The 18273-nt window shown below is 43.1% G+C and overlaps 1 protein-coding gene across 3 annotated transcripts in view; it reads right to left on the bottom strand.

The window, feature by feature from the left end:
• Positions 1-18273, bottom strand: part of macrod1 (mono-ADP ribosylhydrolase 1) — a 130220-nt gene that overhangs the window by 17397 nt on the left and 94550 nt on the right. For all 3 annotated transcript variants that reach the window (XM_034092878.2, XM_034092877.2, XM_034092879.2), the window contains one exon: positions 1402-1523. In XM_034092878.2, the coding sequence (XP_033948769.1) occupies positions 1402-1523 (122 nt within the window). The remainder of the gene's footprint in view (positions 1-1401; positions 1524-18273) is intronic.

The raw sequence follows: 18273 nt of genomic DNA, 5'->3' as shown, positions 1-18273 counted from the left end.
ACATCGGCAGTGATTTAACTCAGACAGGCAGCAGAAGGGCAAACGGTAAATGAGGAGCCTTCTATCCATTAGATAAAATTACAAACCGTAACATTTAAGTACATGCATCCTTCCCTCCGTGAATCCCTTGTGAGTCAGTGGGCCATTTAAAACCTGCTCAGGAAAGGAGAACTACGCTAATAACAATGAAAAGCGCTGTAACGAGATAATTACTGGATGTAAATACATTGAATCCCTATTGATGAAAAATGTCAAGTTTCAACAAGGATTTTTTGTATAAAAATTACATTTGAACTTTCGGCCATTGTCAGGCAGGTTCATGGCATCAGAGTCTCTGAGCTGAGGAAAGCAGCCAGTAAACTTCAAAGTAAATCAAATCTGGCAGATTCTCAACCTGCTGTCAAATGCGGCGCTACGAGCAGATGCTTGGATGCTCTCTGTCTCCAGATCTCTTCATTGACCAGATTGTGGAGTTGGCAACTCGGGGAGAGAGCAGACACGACACACAGGGTCCTCAAGGCGAGAGGTAAACATAAAAGTCAATGGAAGTGAACTTATAAGAAAAGCTTTAGGGGTTTCATGTAAAAAAATAAGAAAGTCGAAGAAAGGTTGTACTCAAGAGGAAGGGGAGATTTAATCAGCGTCAATACAAATATGTGGCAAATTTGTGATCTTTGGCTTCACCAACATTTTTTTTAACGTACCTTAGATCATCTTTTTTCAGATGAAAACATTATGATAATCCCTCTACATAAACACAGTAATATAAATGAACATTTAGGACAGGTATTTGATCTAATACCAAACAATAAATACAATAAATTGTACTTGCTTACGAAAATGACTGTCCAATTGCTTTAAATTCTACACTTGAGTGGAGAAACTACAAATACACAGCATTTATCTTTCCTCTACCGTACCCTTGACTTTATTTTTGTGTTGCTTTAGTGTTTTTCTTTGACTCTAACACCTTGCTCTGTAGTGAAAATCTCCCGCCTGGAGTGTTTCATAAAATCTTCTTTCAACTCGACTACCTACCTGCAGCTCCTGTTTCCCTCTCTACTTATAGCTTGTGCTCTGAAGCGAGAAGAGGTGTTTGAATGACGCATGCGTCGTGGCGCAAGCTACTTATAGGGGGTGAATATAAGTGTCCTTTGAAAAAATCTCTTAATGTGTTAATTATTGTTATGTTTTCAGCTAAGGTAAAATATTTTATACACAGTCATGACTGAGTCCTTTCTTTTTATCCGTCATACATTTTTTTGGTTCCAATACTAAGTGCTTTTCTCTTCTTTGTTTAAATCTGGTTTCTTCACGCCTTTTTCTCAACAAACAACTCTGAATCTCTGTATTTTTCCTCTCATACTTCCTGTTTCTTCCTAGCAAACCTCCCGTCCTCACCACAGAGCGTGCGTTGTTTTTCGCGGCTGCGTTCAGGCTGTTCTTGTAGCACGACCTCAGCGCTTTCTTCTCCTCGTCTCCCACTCCTCCCTGAGCGACCGGCCCCACTGTGTGGATCACATCTGCAGAGACAGCGAGAGATGAGATGATGAAACACTTTTCACCCCAGTGTGCGACAGATATGATGATAAAAATAAATACATCCTGAGTTCATCTCCCCAGTAGGCAGGGGATGATATTAACATTGAATGTTTGGCTATCCTGGGAAAATAATTTCTATTGACGATATTATTTCGATTAAAAAGGCACTCAAACAAACTGGATCTACTTCACCTCACACTGAGTCAAGAAACAAGTGCTTTTAATGACATATAGAAAGGCATATTTTGTATCTGAACATTTGTCTAGTCAATACATCTTAATAATAATGAGGTAATAAGGTAATCATAAATCAGAAGCCCATCTATGAATGAATGATGGATAAATAAATATATGAAATAAACTGGCGGCTATTGTGTGAGTTTATTCTTTCTTACATGATAATTATTGTTTGTTCAAATGAGTCTCTATGTTTCATCGCTCCGTTATAGCACGCTAGACACATTTCTTAATAGTCACTGATGAGAGGATATTCCAATTTGTTCTGATTATAGAAACCAACTCAATCGACTTATTGCTTTTGTTTTGTGTTTTTATTGCCATCTGTGATTATTACATACTTGAGGTCCCATCCCTACTCCCCGGTCATATTTCCCATTTGTTAAGTTTATTGTGGCAGCCATGTTTAATTTAGTTCCAATTTAACAGAATTAATAAAACATAAAAATCTGATAAATACAGTCTTACTGCTAATATGAAAAATATACCTAAAACCATTTTCCAAAGCGTCTCAATAAAACTAAAATGTTTCACTTCATTCATGCTACACAAACATAGCATTCGTTAATGTAATGTTAAAGTGGTAGCAGGAATAGATTACCTTTGCTTTGGTAGATTAATGTCAGAGTTATCATCCTTTGGAGTTTACTACGTTTAAATAGTGTACATGTTAATGTCAATGCTGTAATTATGTTTTGTCTATGTAGTGTTGTTCTATTTGACCTCTGTTGAGGCCTGTGGCACAGTCAGTCTAAGTGATGTAACCTTATTTATATTTGTGTTAAATATCAGGGGATCTCCCAGGTCCGGGAAAACAAAAAAGCAGACATCAAATGTAACAGGAACTATTTCTAACCTCCTGTTTTAGCTTGCAGTTATGCTTTAATTTTCTATTCTCTTGGCACCGACTGTTTTTATTTGTATTCAAATGTCCTTAAGTGTTGCGTTTCTTTTGCACTTGTCTTGATGCTTTTGATGTTTTATGCAAAGCACTTTAAATTGCCTTGTTGCTGAAATGTGCTGTATAAATAAACTCACCGTGCCTCACATCAAAACTACAGGCCAGGCTGTTATGGTGAGCAAGTAAACTGAAAGGTAGGGCCTTATGTTTTACATTTTGCTCAGGAATGTTTCCCCAGGAACAGACTGAATTCATATGTAGTTTGAATCTATTTACAGTAGGTCTGTAACTAGATTGTGAATGTCTCTCAGCTTTCAGAAAACTGCAACATGACTTATCTCATATACTTACAGCAAAATATAGAAACTCGTGTTTGTTAATATTTATTTATTAACAGACCTGGCTTTTAGTGATTGAGTCATTTTTAAATAAACACTTGGCAGAAAACCCTGAGACACATGTTATATTAAGTGGTGGGTGTTTGTTATTGTTTCTAAATAAAAAGTATATAATAATAATAATTCCCAGACATGGTGTAATTTATTTGTCAAGTTAATTCATGTTTTTTTATTCAAACTAGGTATATAAAAAAAAATATATAAATCATGAATTTAACCTTAACATATTTTCGAGAGATCCATAGAGTAAAAAGAACATAATACCACAAAGAAAATAGTAAGACAAAAAAAAAATCTGTGGATTATAAAATTCAATTAGATAGTTGCATTTGGAAATAAAAGTCCATATAGAAAGATATATTGTTCACATAATGCTTCAGGGCTGTTAAAAGCAAGTAAACCATTGTTTCGTTAGCCTATACTTGTTGCCAATGGCTGTAATGAAAAGTATTCTGAATATGTTTACAGCTCTTCCTGTGCAGTGTACTCATGGATAACACTGGATTGACACACACACACACACACACACACACACACACACACACACACACACACACACACACACACACACACACACACACACACACACACACACACACACACACACACACACACACACACACACACACACACACACACACACACACACACACACACACACACACACACACACACACACACACACACACACACACACACACACACACACACACACACCGCAGACCCAGGAGAAGCTCTTTAAACCAGCTCTGCGAGGATTGGAGGCCATTAGGCAGAAAGATTTAACAGTGTTTGGGACTTTTTGAAATCTGATCTGATGATATTATTTCAAAACCAGAAATTCACAGCAGAAGCATCAAATGTGTTCCTGTGTCCACTTCCCCCGCTCACTTTACAGGCTCGTTAGTTGTTAGAATTTGTTGAAGTTGCATCCATTGACAAGCAAATTCAGCCACATTCTAACCACAATCAATGGAGGATATTTGGTTAGCGATGCAGGATCAGCTCATTACACCCAGACAGTGGAACAGAGCTCTGGCTGCCAAAGAAATCTATGGGTTTTTTTTTTTTCACTTGATAAAAAAGCATTTGAGACACAAAGCTGAAAGAGACGAAATTCTTGGGAAAGAGGAAAAGTAGTTTAGGCTTCAATCTAAAATCTGTTTTTGTTTCATCTTCTTTAAGATCAGCACGGCAGCAAACATATTGACAACACGTTACACAGGTTTTACACATTTATATTTAGATACATGACATTTTAATAAAACCGGGTTATTATAATAGATTATTGTAATATTCTAAATACAATCACAAAATGGTACAAATTAACTTAACAGTTAACAACTTGAGGTACGTCTATAAGATATCTGATTTGTTGATGCTGTTTAAATGATGCTTGAAATTGAAAATTGATTTTCATGCATTTACAAATATTTAAGCTCGACTGTTCGGATAGGCTTGAAGGTATAGTCTCCGATACTGTAACAATACCCATTTGTTTTATGTTTCGAGAGAGGACACTTCCTTTTATGAATCCCAAAGGGGAATAGCACACACTCTCTATTAGCATGTACACTCATAGACACAATCAACAATATAAGAAGTTAAAAGTTATAAAAATGCAGCATGCAGAGGGTTAAAAACCAACAACGTTACTTTGAAGGACAAACATATGTCTGAACGAATAAATAAATAAATACACAAATAATAAATCATGAAAAATACCTTAAATGTCTTTCAACAACTAGTATTATTAATGTAGACACTGTCAAATGTTAATTATTCTATATGGTCGTACAAAGAGAGAGTATATTCATTTTTTTTTATGTTTTGTAAAAGAGGTTATGAGACTTATGGAAATGCAGTTGTGTTGTCCTCTAGTGTGGAATTACACCACAAAGTACTTATTTTGTTTTCAGGAAAAATGCTCAAAAATGTGCCCCAAGTAGTTCTCTTTATTACCCGCATAAACATTAAATTGAACATTAAGCATATTAATTATGAAAGTTGCATTAACTGACTTGTTTTGTCCATTTGTGGGAACAAGTTATTAACACAAAATTGACATAGTATCCTCTTATATCAACAAGCATTTTAGAAAACACTATTCACACACCCAGAGACACTAGCATTGAGATTCTGTCCACCTGATGCATGTAGGTCTTTCAGTTTAGCTTTTGATCAACTCCAGAGGAAAACATCTGGACCTTTAGCTGCTGATTTTAGAGCTTTTTTCAGCAACAAGCTGCGTTTAATAATGGTACTGATGAGAGAGAGCATTGAAAGTGAACCGCATCAGTAAATGCAATATAATAAGCTGAAAAGCTCAAGGTGGGACAGTTGCAATGTTATTCCATCTTGCCGTTCTGTATAAAAGAGACGGGAGAGGGAACATCACAGAGCTGAATCTCCATCTGTGCAAAAGCTGCTAGCAATAGCTTTGCATAGAGCTGAAGGGAACTGTGGAGCTACTGATAATTCTCTGGGGGTTTGTCACATAACATTTGCATTTCTCTTGCTCTTCTGAATAAAGCAGCCGTTTCAACAGAAAATTCTCCTCCTGCAGTCATTAAACAGGAGACGAGGAGCTTAACACCAATGGCAACCTATCAAAAACGATATGCTGTGATGCCTCAGTGAAACCAGCAGTGTATGGATGAAAGTGTGCACTGCAGACTGGAGCTTGTTGACTCTACAGATGTGGATAGAAAGAAACCTGCCTCTGTAACATGACAGTTCTTCATCAAACAGCTCACTGATGAGAAAGAGTGCAGACTGCAGTCTATGAGAAATCACTTAGTCTGAGTGTCTTAGTCTCACACAGAAAGAATAATAAGTGCTGCAATCAAAGCCTTATTACATCGACATGGCTATTAGACATGATATTCTTCTATAGCATAGATTATCTAAGATTTATGCTATAACACTTCCTCACATTGCATGAAAGTGGAGCTGGATGTCTATGATACAATTATTTATCATGAATTGTCCATATGTTCTTCATGCATGCTATGTGCATTTCCCCCCCGCAGAATATGTAAGTGACAAATCATGATCACAGCTTCTCAGTGGTAATGATCCTCCTGCAGGTGTCAGAGGAATGATTCAGACGAAGATTTGTAATCTATAATGGGAGGATCTCACTCGATAGCCCTAATGACTGCTTCCCTCCCGCCCGACTCTCCTCCACTCCTGTTCCCAATCTGAGCTCAGTGTCATGCCTCCAGCTCTGTTAATCCTCCACCAGACCCTGCAGGCTTCTCAATGAGCTGCAGGCCTTTTAGATGTCAAGAGACACGACATCAGCCAGATGTATTTACCTCGTATGCTGAAAGGATGCTAGCTGGCTGAACAAGCCTGTAAAGAAGGCTAGCATTGTAGTCGGTGTTGAGCTGGACAATGTGGAGGTGGTGGCAGAGGCGCACGCGAGGAGAAAGCTGGACTGTATCCTGTAGAACCAATCGCACCCCCCCCCCAATACAGTATATATTTGTATATACTGTATGCAAACATTGAAATTGAAGTCAATAAGATGTTTTATTTGTTTTCAAGGATAGTTTTCCTAACTATCCTTGTATGATAAAAACCTAGAGGACATTATACAACTTCTGAAGTCCTCCTCCTGCTGCCTTGATATTATTCCAACAGGATTTTTCAAAGATGTTTTTTGTTGCATGGCCTCAGATCTACTTCATATAGTAAACAAATCTCTTCACTCAGGTATTTTTCCACAGGCCCTGAAAACTGCAGTCATTAAACCGCTCTTAAAAAAGAATAATCTAGATGCTTCAGTAATGAACAATTACAGGCCCATATCAAACCTCCCATTTCTAGGTAAAATCATTGAAAAAGTTGTTTTTCAACAGTTGAGTAATTTCTTGCATTTAAATAACTGTTTCGATGTGTTACAGTCAGGCTTTCGTCCAAACCACAGCACTGAGACTGCTCTTGTAAAGGTCTTTAATGACATCCACTTAAACACAGACAGTGGCAGAACTTCAGTGTTAGTATTATTAGATCTCAGTGCTGCGTTTGACACTGTTGACCACAGCATATTACTAGACCGACTGGAAAACTGGGTGGGACTTTCGGAAACAGTTCTAAATTGGTTTAAATCCTACTTAAAGGACAGAAACAACTTTGTTTCTATAGGTAAATACAAATCTGAGTTGACAAATATGACATGTGGGGTTCCTCAAGGCTCCATCTTGGGGCCTCTTCTCTTTAACATCTACATGCTACCACTGGCTCAGATAATGAAAAACAACAAAATAAGTTACCATAGCTATGCGGATGACACACACATTTACGTAACAATTTCACCAGGAAACTATGCTCCAATTCAAACACTGAGTAAGTGCATTGAACAAATCAATGACTGGATGTGTCAGAACTTTCTCCAATTAAACAAAGATAAAACTGAGGTAATGGTTTTTGGAGCCAAGGCTGAACGTATAAAAGTTAGCGCTGAGCTTCAGCCTGCAATGTTCAAAACAACAGGTAAAGCCAGAAATCTAGGTGTAGTCATGGACTCTGACCTGAGTTTCAACAGTCACATTAAAACAGTTACTAAATCAGCCTACTATCACCTAAAGAATATATCTAGGATTAAAAGACTAATGTCACAGCAGGATTTGGAAAAACTTGTCCATGCCTTTATCTTCAGTAGACTCGACTACTGCAATGGTGTCTTCACAGGTCTCACTAAAAAATATATTAGAAAGCTGCAGCTGATTCAGAACGCCGCTGCTCGAGTCCTCACTAACACTAAAAAAGTGGATCACATCACTCCTGTTCTGAAGTCTTTACACTGGCTTCCTGTGTTTCAAAGAATAGATTTCAAAAATATTGCTGCTGGTTTATAAAGCACTGAATGGTTTAGGCCCAAAATACATTTCTGACCTCCTGCTAAATTATGAACCATCCAGATCTCTCAGGTCTTCAGGGACTGGTCAGCTTTCTGTCCCCAGAGTCAGAACTAAACATGGAGAAGCAGCGTTCAGTTATTATGCTCCAAATATCTGGAACGAACTCCCAGAAACCTGCAGGTCCGCCGCAACTCTTACTACTTTTAAATCCAGGCTGAAGACTTTTCTTTTTGTCGCTGCTTTTAATTGAACTATTCATATCTTGAACTGCACTGTAACTTTTATCCATGTATTTTTTCTTTTAATGTTTCTTTTATTAGCTTTTCTTTTTTAATGCTTAATGTCTTTCATTTTTTGTAAAGCACTTTGAATTGCCTTGTGTTGAAAAGTGCTATATAAATAAACTTGCCTTGCCTTGTATGAACTCTTATCTGTCTGTCACTCTTACAGTGTGGCTCTCGCTGCTATGACGCATACATTTCTCTTCAGGGATTAATAAAGGTTTATCTTATCTTATATGTACACCAACAACAACATACTCTGTCTGTCTGACTTGTCTGTACTTCTTATGAGATGAATTTGCTAATTTTGTTTATAAAACTTCGCCAAGAAACCCATGGGGACATATACAAATGACTTGCTTCTGATGATCAATCCAAAACCCCAAAGTATTATTTTATATGATAATGCAAAAACAGGTCTCAAACAGCAGGTGGAGAGACAGTGAGCGACAATTAGCTCAACACTTAGACTGTTGAATCGTTGTATTTGGTTTGAGTTGCACAATTAATCGATTATCAAAAATGTTACTCATTCATTTTCTGAATACAGAATAATTGATTTAGCTCGAGAAGACCTTTTGTTACATTTTGAATCACTGAGAGCTCAAAAGTATTATTAACAAAGGTAATTTGTAGATGATATCATCACAGAATAATTGTGCTGACATTTGACGGAGGATAATCCTGAATGATTCGGCCCAACTTGTTTTTCATCAGATTTATATAGGAACTCTCTTTAGTGAAATAATCTGGTGACAATTGTCTGAACAATCAACCTCCCATGAGGGCGGCCACATGCCTTAAAACACGACTACATTTTGTATTTGGTACAATACTGAATCTGAGAAAAGAACATTAGATAACCTTTCATTATCAAGTCGCAGCATGAAAAAAACCCACTGGAGTTAAACTGCACATTTAAGAGCTGGCTATATGAGTCACCATTATGATTCACCACTTGGTTAGAAGCAACTATTATATTTTTAGTATATGAGAAAGCTGCAGTTTTTTCTTTATATAGAAGCATTCAAACATGTGAATGTGCAGATGAAACACTCACGGACACATGAGCTTAACCATCGCAGTCAAAAAAGACAGTCACGCAAGAAAAAGGAACAGTAGAAACACGAAAGGCGTACTGTGTTGTCGTAATTTAACAGTGTGCTTGTATGCGTTGTCACTGAAAGTAACATGTATGTGTGGTGGTGGTGCGGTGAAAGCAGAAAGTGTGTGTGTGTGTGTGTGTGTGTGTGTGTGTGTGTGTGTGTGTGTGTGTGTGTGTGTGTGTGTGTGTGTGTGTGTGTGTGTGTGTGTGTGTGTGTGTGTGTGTGTGTGTGTGTGTGTGTGTGTGTGTGTGTGTGTGTGTGTGTGTGTGTGTGTGTGTGTGTGTGTGTGTGGTGAGCTGGTGCGGTTCAACAGTGGGTCACTTGGTGGTCATTCATCTGCATTTCATCAGTTAAATGTCACTGCTACACTGTTTTGAAAATACACACACACCCTGCAAAAACGTAATTGTAATCTATGATTGGTAATTGCTCCTCATTGCTAACCCAGCTATCTGTTTTTTCTGTCCTCTTTTGTGTTTACCAGTGCAGTTTCCTCCCACTTCACCATCTTTTCTTCCCCTCCGTCTCTTCACCTCTTTTCTCCTTCATCCATCCTTTACTCACTCAATCTTTCTGTTTCACTCTCTACGTCCTTTGTCGTCACTCTTCTCCCAGCCTCCCCCTCCAGCATTACCTCATCCAGTCATCCCCACATCGCCTCTCGCCTCATTACCCTCTCCTCCATCCTTCTGTCACCTATCCTTCCTCTCTTTTATACCATTTCATCCATCCCTCATCCTCCCATCATCCCTCCGTCTCCTGCCTCTTTTTCAAACACCATTTGTCCCCCCCTCTCCTACCTTGTCTCTCTCATCCCTCTATTATCTCCTGCATCCTTGTCTCTCCCTTACTCCCTTCCCTCCACTATTCGATATTCATCTCACCCCCTCTTCATCTCTTTCTCTCCCTCTCTCTCCGTCACCTGGGGTAGACAGTTCTGTCAGGAGTCAGCCTTATTTACCGCCTCTCCTTGCTCCTGTTTACATTATCGATCGGCAGTGTTGCTTTAGTTCCACCATACATCAACACCACCCGGCCTCCCCCTCCTCAGCGGTGTTACGGCTGCTGGCTCACATTACCCTGAAACACAGAGGGAGAGAGTGGGAGAGAGAGGGGGGAGCTCGATGGGGAGATGAAAAGCCAGCGGAGCATGTTAGGATGTGTGAGGGATTTATGTGTGAAGGAGAGAGTGTGTTGGACAGTGTGTTATGGAGCGTGTGTGAGCAAGTGTGTGAAGAGTAGTGTGGAAGGAAGAAAGTTGATGGGTGTCTTCAGAAACTGTGTGCGTGACTGACATGTAAAGGACTTGTATGTGTATTTAAAATGCTGAAAATGTACACAATCGCCTTGTGTGATTAGATGATGCTGCTGCTATTTGGCTTCGTTAACACATAATGGATTATGAATCCTCTTTCAGTGAATTAAAAATGCAATGTACACTCCAAGACAAAAGTATGTGAACACTTAAAGATATGCAAGTGCTGAACAAATCATTTCATTGAATTGATGCTGCACTGGTGAGAGTGAATGCTGTGAAACCTCAAGTTTAGTGTGTTGGCTGTCACCATCGTGGCTCTTGGAGCCAGCAGTGACATGAGAGGGTGGAGCAATGAACATGAAATTTTAAGCAAACCAAAATACTACAAAACTAACCTTCATGAATTGAAAACATACTGGGGGATAAAGATCTAAGGGGTTAACATAGAAAAACACCCAAACCATTGTGTGTGTTAATGACCTGTCAATAACAAGGCAGTCTAAAGCGAACCCTTATTTATTATCTATTTAACTCTAACGGCCCCTACACACGGCGGCGTGCGTTGCCGCTTGGCGGTGGGCGTGTCTTGAGCTTGGGGAGTCAACGCGAGCAGCCCGACCAACAACCAATCACATGAATGTCCCGCCCCGGACATACAAAGCAAAGCGTTCATGCTACATCCATGCCGGCTAAATATACTGTCTATGCTTGCTAGCTGTCCATTCAAACGAAATACACTGGATATAAACTCCCCAAACAAGCGAAAACCTACCAGTTTCCCCCACTGTCTCTGCCACCTCCCCCCATGCCTGGCTCCTCCGGTTTGTATCCCTGTATGTTCCCTACCGCCACGATCATTTTCTCCTCCTTTTGTTGACATATGGGAAATAACTGCGGTCTGGCTCTCCCAAAATACACCCGGTTTGATTGGCTACTGCTTGTCCTGTCAGATTTACATACGAGGGATTTGATTGGCTGACGCCTCCGTCGAGTCGGCAAAAGTAGAACATTGCTCTACTTTTGCAGCGAGCACCTCGAGAGAAGCTACGCTTTACTACCAGAATGCAGTTCGGCGAATCGTGACGTCACCCCATTCAAAGTGAATGGGTAGAAGCGTTGAAGCGGCAACGCACGCCGCCGTGTGTAGGGGCCGTGAATGGACCAACAATTTAAACATCATGCTGTATTGAAGAAGACTTAAGACCAGTGATTTAGACCACAATCGCGGCAGGAAAATGTTCACTGAGGTGAGAAGTAGGTCAATTTTCTCAAAGACTTTTACACAATCAGATTTATTTTTGGATCCTGGAGCCGCCACCTACTGACTGTTAAAGAAAAGGGAAGTTTAATGCACCTCTGTATTAGCTTCACTTTTCAGATCTGGAGGTTGCCGCTGGGTTAAAAGGAAACTCCAACAATTCAAAACATCAAAGTATGTTTACAGGTCTTGTGGAGTTCTACTGCATATGTTAAAAAGCTGCAGGAAAAAAAAGATAAATAGCCGTAAGTCACCACAAAAGCTGCTCCTCATCTCCACCTTAGGCTGGTGGCTCGAGGCCACATTAGGCAATACCTCTATAACACAACCAAAAGATATCCGTAGTCAAGTTGTATTGTGGCTAATGGAGATGCAAGGTTTCTGACAAGGAAGATAGATGGGTTTAAGACAACATCTCAAAATGTTCAAGGAGGAAGTATGATGTTCCATCCTTTCGGTTACATCAATTGCATATGAATACAGACTTGATACTTTTTTATGATTAAATCGCTTTGCTTAAAGGTGGGGTAGGTCATTTTGGAGAAACCAGCTCGAGTGCGCTAGAATTTGAAAATACACAATCGGAGAAAATCTGCCACTTCCTTACAGAGCCCCTCCTCTAACACACACGAACACGCACATGACCAATGAGGGCACGAGATAAATGTGTGCACAGATGGAAGGCTGACAGGCAGGTAGGCCATCCAGTTATTTTAGCCGGGCCGGCTCAGATGATTGGTCGTGCTTTTTACAGCGCTACGGCTTCCACAGATGACTTTTTTTCATGTATTTATTGTCAAAGCATTTAATGTGTTAATTGCTATCGGGATGTTAAGAGCATTCCATGCAATATAACAAAAAGTGTTTCTGAAATAAATGACATACCCCACCTTTAAGCGCGTAGTTCTTTTTATGTTGAAGTGAATTTTTTTATTTTCAGACCACAGTGACAAAATATAAATGGCACTACTTTGTGAAGAGAGAATAACATAGGCTACATAATAACAATAAACAAACTGTATCATGAAAAGGCAGAATAATGGCATAACGGTGCGTCCACACAGCAGCTTTAGACGAATCTTCCACCGCTTCCGACGCTTCTCTGCCCATTGACTTTGAATGGGGATGACGTCACTTTGCCTCGCTTTTCGCCGAACTGCATTGTGGGGGAGCGAAGCGAAGATTTCCAGGATTTTCAGGATTCAAAAGTTGAGCAATGTTCAACTTTTGAAGCTGAGCTGGAAGCGTCATCCAATCAAATCCCGTTTATGCAAATCTGCCAGTACAAGCGCTAGCCAATCAAACCGCGTGTAAGCAGGGAGAACCAGACCGCAGTTCATTTCCTCATATTCCAAACGAGAAATTACGGTAGCAAATCACCCGGTTCTTTACGACCAGACTATTTACCGGGATACAAACCGGAGGAACCAGGCATGGAGGGAGGTGGCAGAGACACTGGGTGAAACTGGTAGGTTTTCGCCTGTTTGGGGAGTTTATATATATATATATATTGCTCGCATAAAATCCCCGGGGTTTTTTGCTTTATATGTCGGGGGCGGGAGATTAATGTGATTGGTTGTTGGTCGCAAAAAATCCCCAAGTTGCCCAGCTCCAAGATTTTCAAGATTTTTGAAAAGCTGCTGTGTGGACGTACCGTAACCAAGATATATCCTCAAAAAAAAGGTCCTTGATATGTGGATATAATAAAATGTTTCTACAAGGCATTGTTAACAATGTGACAATGTATGAAGGGTAAGTGCCAATATGAAGGGTTATACTGTATTCATCCCACTACTGAAAGAAGAACATAGTGTACCTTTCCTTAACATTACAGATGAGTTACTTTTACATGTTACAGCATAAAGACTTTCAATAGGTTTTTTTGCAGATAATTGCCATGTGAGTTTGGTGGACATGCATGGATGAATCTATTAGCACCAACGCCATCACATAAGTAATGTGGCCCTTTTATCCCTTTATGTGGTGTTTCTGTCTCTAGATGTTGATTGATGAATGACTATGCTGATTTTGCACATTACATGCACAAGCTTTTATTCCAACGAGCAGTTCTCATTCATAACACTCCGTTCGATGTCTCACTATTGGATGCGCCTCATCGCGGAGCAAACAGAAGCATCAATCTCATTACGCCAATCCTGATTGGCCGGTGATTCTTGACGTCAACGTCAGGGGAAATCACCCCCTATAAGTAGCCTGCGCCACGACGCATGCGTCATTCAAACACCTCTTCTCGCTTCAGAGCACATCTCGAACGGTAGCCGGGCTAGCTTAACAGTCCACAGACTGAACCCAAAGCTAATTTTCGGTCGACGGGCGTTAGCCGGCTACCCGATTCTCTCACAGAAGAGTATTATAGTCAACCTCGCCGTTCTTCCTCTGGAGTAAGGTAAGGTTTTGACTTCAAGTTAGCAACACACCAGTTGCTAACTTGTGTTTTTTTCCCTCACTACCGACACCACGGTAGCGAGGACACTTTTTTCTTCTCTCTTCCACGGAGGAGAAAAGGATTACAGGAATATTACCATACCAGGTAATATCCTTGAGAGAAAAAGACCCACGCTGTCCTTTTTTCCCCCGGATTAAAGACAGATCGGTAAACATTTTTTTCTCGAACGTACCTGTCATGAGCGGACCCTCTCCACGCCTCACGGCGAACGAGATGGACGCCTCTCTCCCTCACACCAGAGGAGTCAGGAACTCGGAGGCTCGGCGCTGCGGTTGCGGGTTGAAAGTGTCAGGCACAGACTCACACCAGATCTGTTCGTCCTGCCTCGGGCTGGAACACGCCCAGGAGGCCATCGACAACCCCGGCTCGTGCGGACATTGTGCCCGCCTCACCGTGAAGAGCCTCCACCGAAGGTTAGCGCAACAAGTTAACCTGTCGGGACGGGACCCCCTCATGTCCACTGATCCGCCGACCGGCAATCAAGACACGGGGACGTCTGCCGCAGAGACGGAGCCCCTCACTGCGGTCTGGGGCTCACCGACAGCGGCACCCGCAGAAGCGGAATCCCGCGCCATATCAGGCCGAGATCCGGTGGCGGCAAGAAACGCGGGAACGGGGCCCCACGCTATACCAAGCTGGGGCTCCCGACTGGACCTCACCACGGTTTCACCCGCGGAAGATGTCCTGGAGTTAGACTACATGGAGGACGAAGAGTACACCTCTGAGTTCCTCCTGTCTGACTCGGATGAGCAAGAAGACGACGTCTTCGTGTCACCAGCTCAGGCTGCAAAGCCGGGAGCGATGGCTGCTCTCTCGGCGATAGCACACCAGCTTCGCCCTGTCTCAGTATGGACCTACAAGCCGTGTGTCAGCGCACTGCGGCCAGACTAGACAAGTTGGCCGAGAAAATCTCCGGTTCCGGCTGCAGCTCAGGCTCAGCCAACCCAGAATTTCGGCCAGCAGTCGAGGAAGAAGAAGCTAGCGGCGTGACAGCCCCTCCTTCTCCCCTCCGTGAATGTGTTCCAGCCGCCTCGAGAGATGCCTAAACGCCATCCTCAAGTCCGCACAAACACATGTCACACGTTGGTTGATTCCTCTGTCATTAAACATTTGCCGCTGACGCATCCAGGCCGAGGGCCGAGGGCGCAGCTCAAAAAAAAAAAAAAAAAATGAATAGAAAATCAATAAAACCGATTTTCTCCCCTTTTGAGAGCAGCAACGGCATCTTTCAAAAGGCGGATTATTGACGGGTCTGTGAAGGCACCACCGCCACACGCAGTGCCGGCTGGAGCTGTAAGCGTGACATCTCAGCTGGCTCTAAGGAGCATGCAGCAGGAGATACTCACGACACCCAAGCTGCCTCGAACTCTGCTCGGTTTAAAACACCGAAGACGCAGAGGTCGCAGCCCATCCCGAGTCCCCAGCCCAGGCTGGAGACGAGGGCAAGTTGGCCGAGAAAATCTCCGGTTCCGGCTGCAGCTCAGGCTCAGCCAACCCAGAATTTCGGCCAGCAGTCGAGGAAGAAGAAGCTAGCGGCGTGACAGCCCCTCCTTCTCCCCTCCGTGAATGTGTTCCTGCCGCCTCGAGAGATGCCTCAACGTCATGCTCAAGTCCGCATAAAACACATGTCACATCTTTCTGTCTGAATAAACCATTTTTTGCTGACGCATCCAGGCTCCGGCCAAGGGCGCAGCTCAAAAAAATGAAAAGAAAGACAATAAACAGTCCGTTAACCATAAATCCCCTTCTGAGAGCAGCTACGGCCTCTCTCAAAAGGCGGATAATAAACGGGTCTGTGAAGGCACCACCGCCACGCGCATGCGCAGTGCCGGCTAGAGCTGTAAAGAACGGCCCGTCAATCCTTCCCCTTTCAAGAGCAGCTACGGCGTCTCTCAAAGGACGGATTATTGACGGGTCCGTGAAGCCACCGCCACACACATGAGCAGTGCCGGCCGGGGCTTTAAGGGCACCACCGCCACACACATGCGCAGTACCGGCTGGAGCTGAAAAGGCACCTCCATCACGCACATGCGCAGTGCCGGTCGGAGCCATAAGAGTGACATCCCAGCTGGCTCTACGGAGCATACAGCAGGAGATACTCACGATGTCTGCCTGGGCTTCTCAAAACAGTAATAATTTATCTGTTTTCACAAACCCAGAGAGAGTCAACCCACATTCTGGAGAGAAGAGTTATCTCTCTCCCAGAAAGAAGGGTTTTATCTATAAAACCCACCGAGCGGAGTCAGATTACGGAGGAAAATGTCCTCGTAAAGCACCCGCTCAACATGGGCCTCATAATAAAACTAAACCCCGAACGCCACGGCTTACGGAGAGTTTTCGTGATTATGTAATGCGTAGTGGCACTACACCCGACTTTTCCAGTGCGGGACGCGCCTACGGGTGCAGTCCTTTCACGGAAGGTGGTCACCACGGACGCAGGTCAGACGGGCTGACAGGGGACTTACGAAGGTCGCCCGGTGAGAGGTCTCTAGAACAGAGACTTCCAGCGGGCACGCGTAAACTACCCGGAGCTTTTAGCGGTGTTCCCCACCCAAAAATGCTTCCTGCCTTCTCTCAGAGGACTTCATGTCCCCGTGAGGATAGACAACACGATATCGTGTATGAACCGCCAGGGGAGTTTGCGTTGTCTCCAGTCACACACACTGGCACACAAACTGATCCCTTGGAGCGGCAGACGTCTCCTCTCTCTGAGAACGACACAAGTACCGGGTGTTATGCACCTAGGAACAGAATTACTGTCAAAGGGTGCACCACTCTATGCAGACTGGACTCCTCATCCAAGGATCGGGAGTCCGCTGTGGGTGCGTTACGGCGGAGCCGCGTTAAGTCTGTTCGCAAGGGGAGAAAATGCTCAATGACAGCTGTTCTCTTTAATGCACGATCCTTCACCCACGTCCAGAGCGCGGGGCACTATGGGCCTGACCCGTGAGTGGTACAATCTGAATACAGTGGGACTCCCTCAGAAGGTGATAAACACTATTCAGAGTGCGAGAGCTTCCTCCACCAGGTCTCTTTACGACTGTAAGTGGAGGGTGTTTGAGGAGTGGTGCCTTCAAGAAGGACACATCTCTTTCCAATGTCCTGTCGGGGTGATTTTATCATTCAGGACTTGATCGATAAACACAGAGCTTTTTCCACGATCAAGGTGTACCTGGCTGCTATTGCTGCATGCCATGTGGGCTTTGAGGGTAAGACGGCTAGCCAACATCCTTTGGTTTGCCGTTTTATGAAGGGAGCGCGCAGGCTCCTCCCTGTCTCCAGGTCGCTGGTGCCCTTATGGGACCTGGCAGTGGTTTTAAATGGGCTCAAAATGACCCCATTTGAACCCCTGGAGGGAGATGACATGAAACATCTGTCACTCAAGACAGTGCTGTTACTGGCCCTGGCATCCGCTAAGCGGGTCAGTGATATTCATGCGCTGTCTGTACATCCTTCATGCACTCAGTTTGCCCCAGGGCAAACGAGAGTGTTGTTGAAACCCAACCCTGCCTTTACACCAAAGGTGGTTGGTTCGTGTACCCCGATTGACATTGAGGCATTTCCTCCGCAGCTGGTTTCCTCCGGGGAGCAGCAGCAGGATCTATTGTGTCCAGTCCGGGCTTTGCACACATATATGGACAGATCAAAAGAGCTTCGTCTTAATGACCAACTCTTCGTGTCCTGGGCTAAACCTCACAAGGGTAAGCCTGTTACTAAGCAACGACTATCCCACTGGATCGTGGAGGCGATTGCTTTGGCCTATACGAGTCAGAATCTGCAAGCACCTTCGGGTCTGCGGGCTCACTCGACTCGGGGACTGGCTACATCCTGGCTTTGTTCAAGGGTGTTTCCATCCAGGATATCTGTGCGGCGGCAAGCTGGTCTTCGCCACTCACTTTTGTCCGCTTTTACAGGCTAGACGTCTCCGCTCCAAGCGTGGCCCGAGCAGTGCTGGGC

This window comes from Pseudochaenichthys georgianus, chromosome 10, assembly GCF_902827115.2.
Source record: "Pseudochaenichthys georgianus chromosome 10, fPseGeo1.2, whole genome shotgun sequence".
Classification (NCBI taxonomy): Eukaryota; Metazoa; Chordata; class Actinopteri; order Perciformes; family Channichthyidae; genus Pseudochaenichthys; species Pseudochaenichthys georgianus.
The sequence above is the reverse complement of the archived record's forward strand: the minus strand, read 5'-3'. Positions and strand labels throughout refer to the sequence as shown.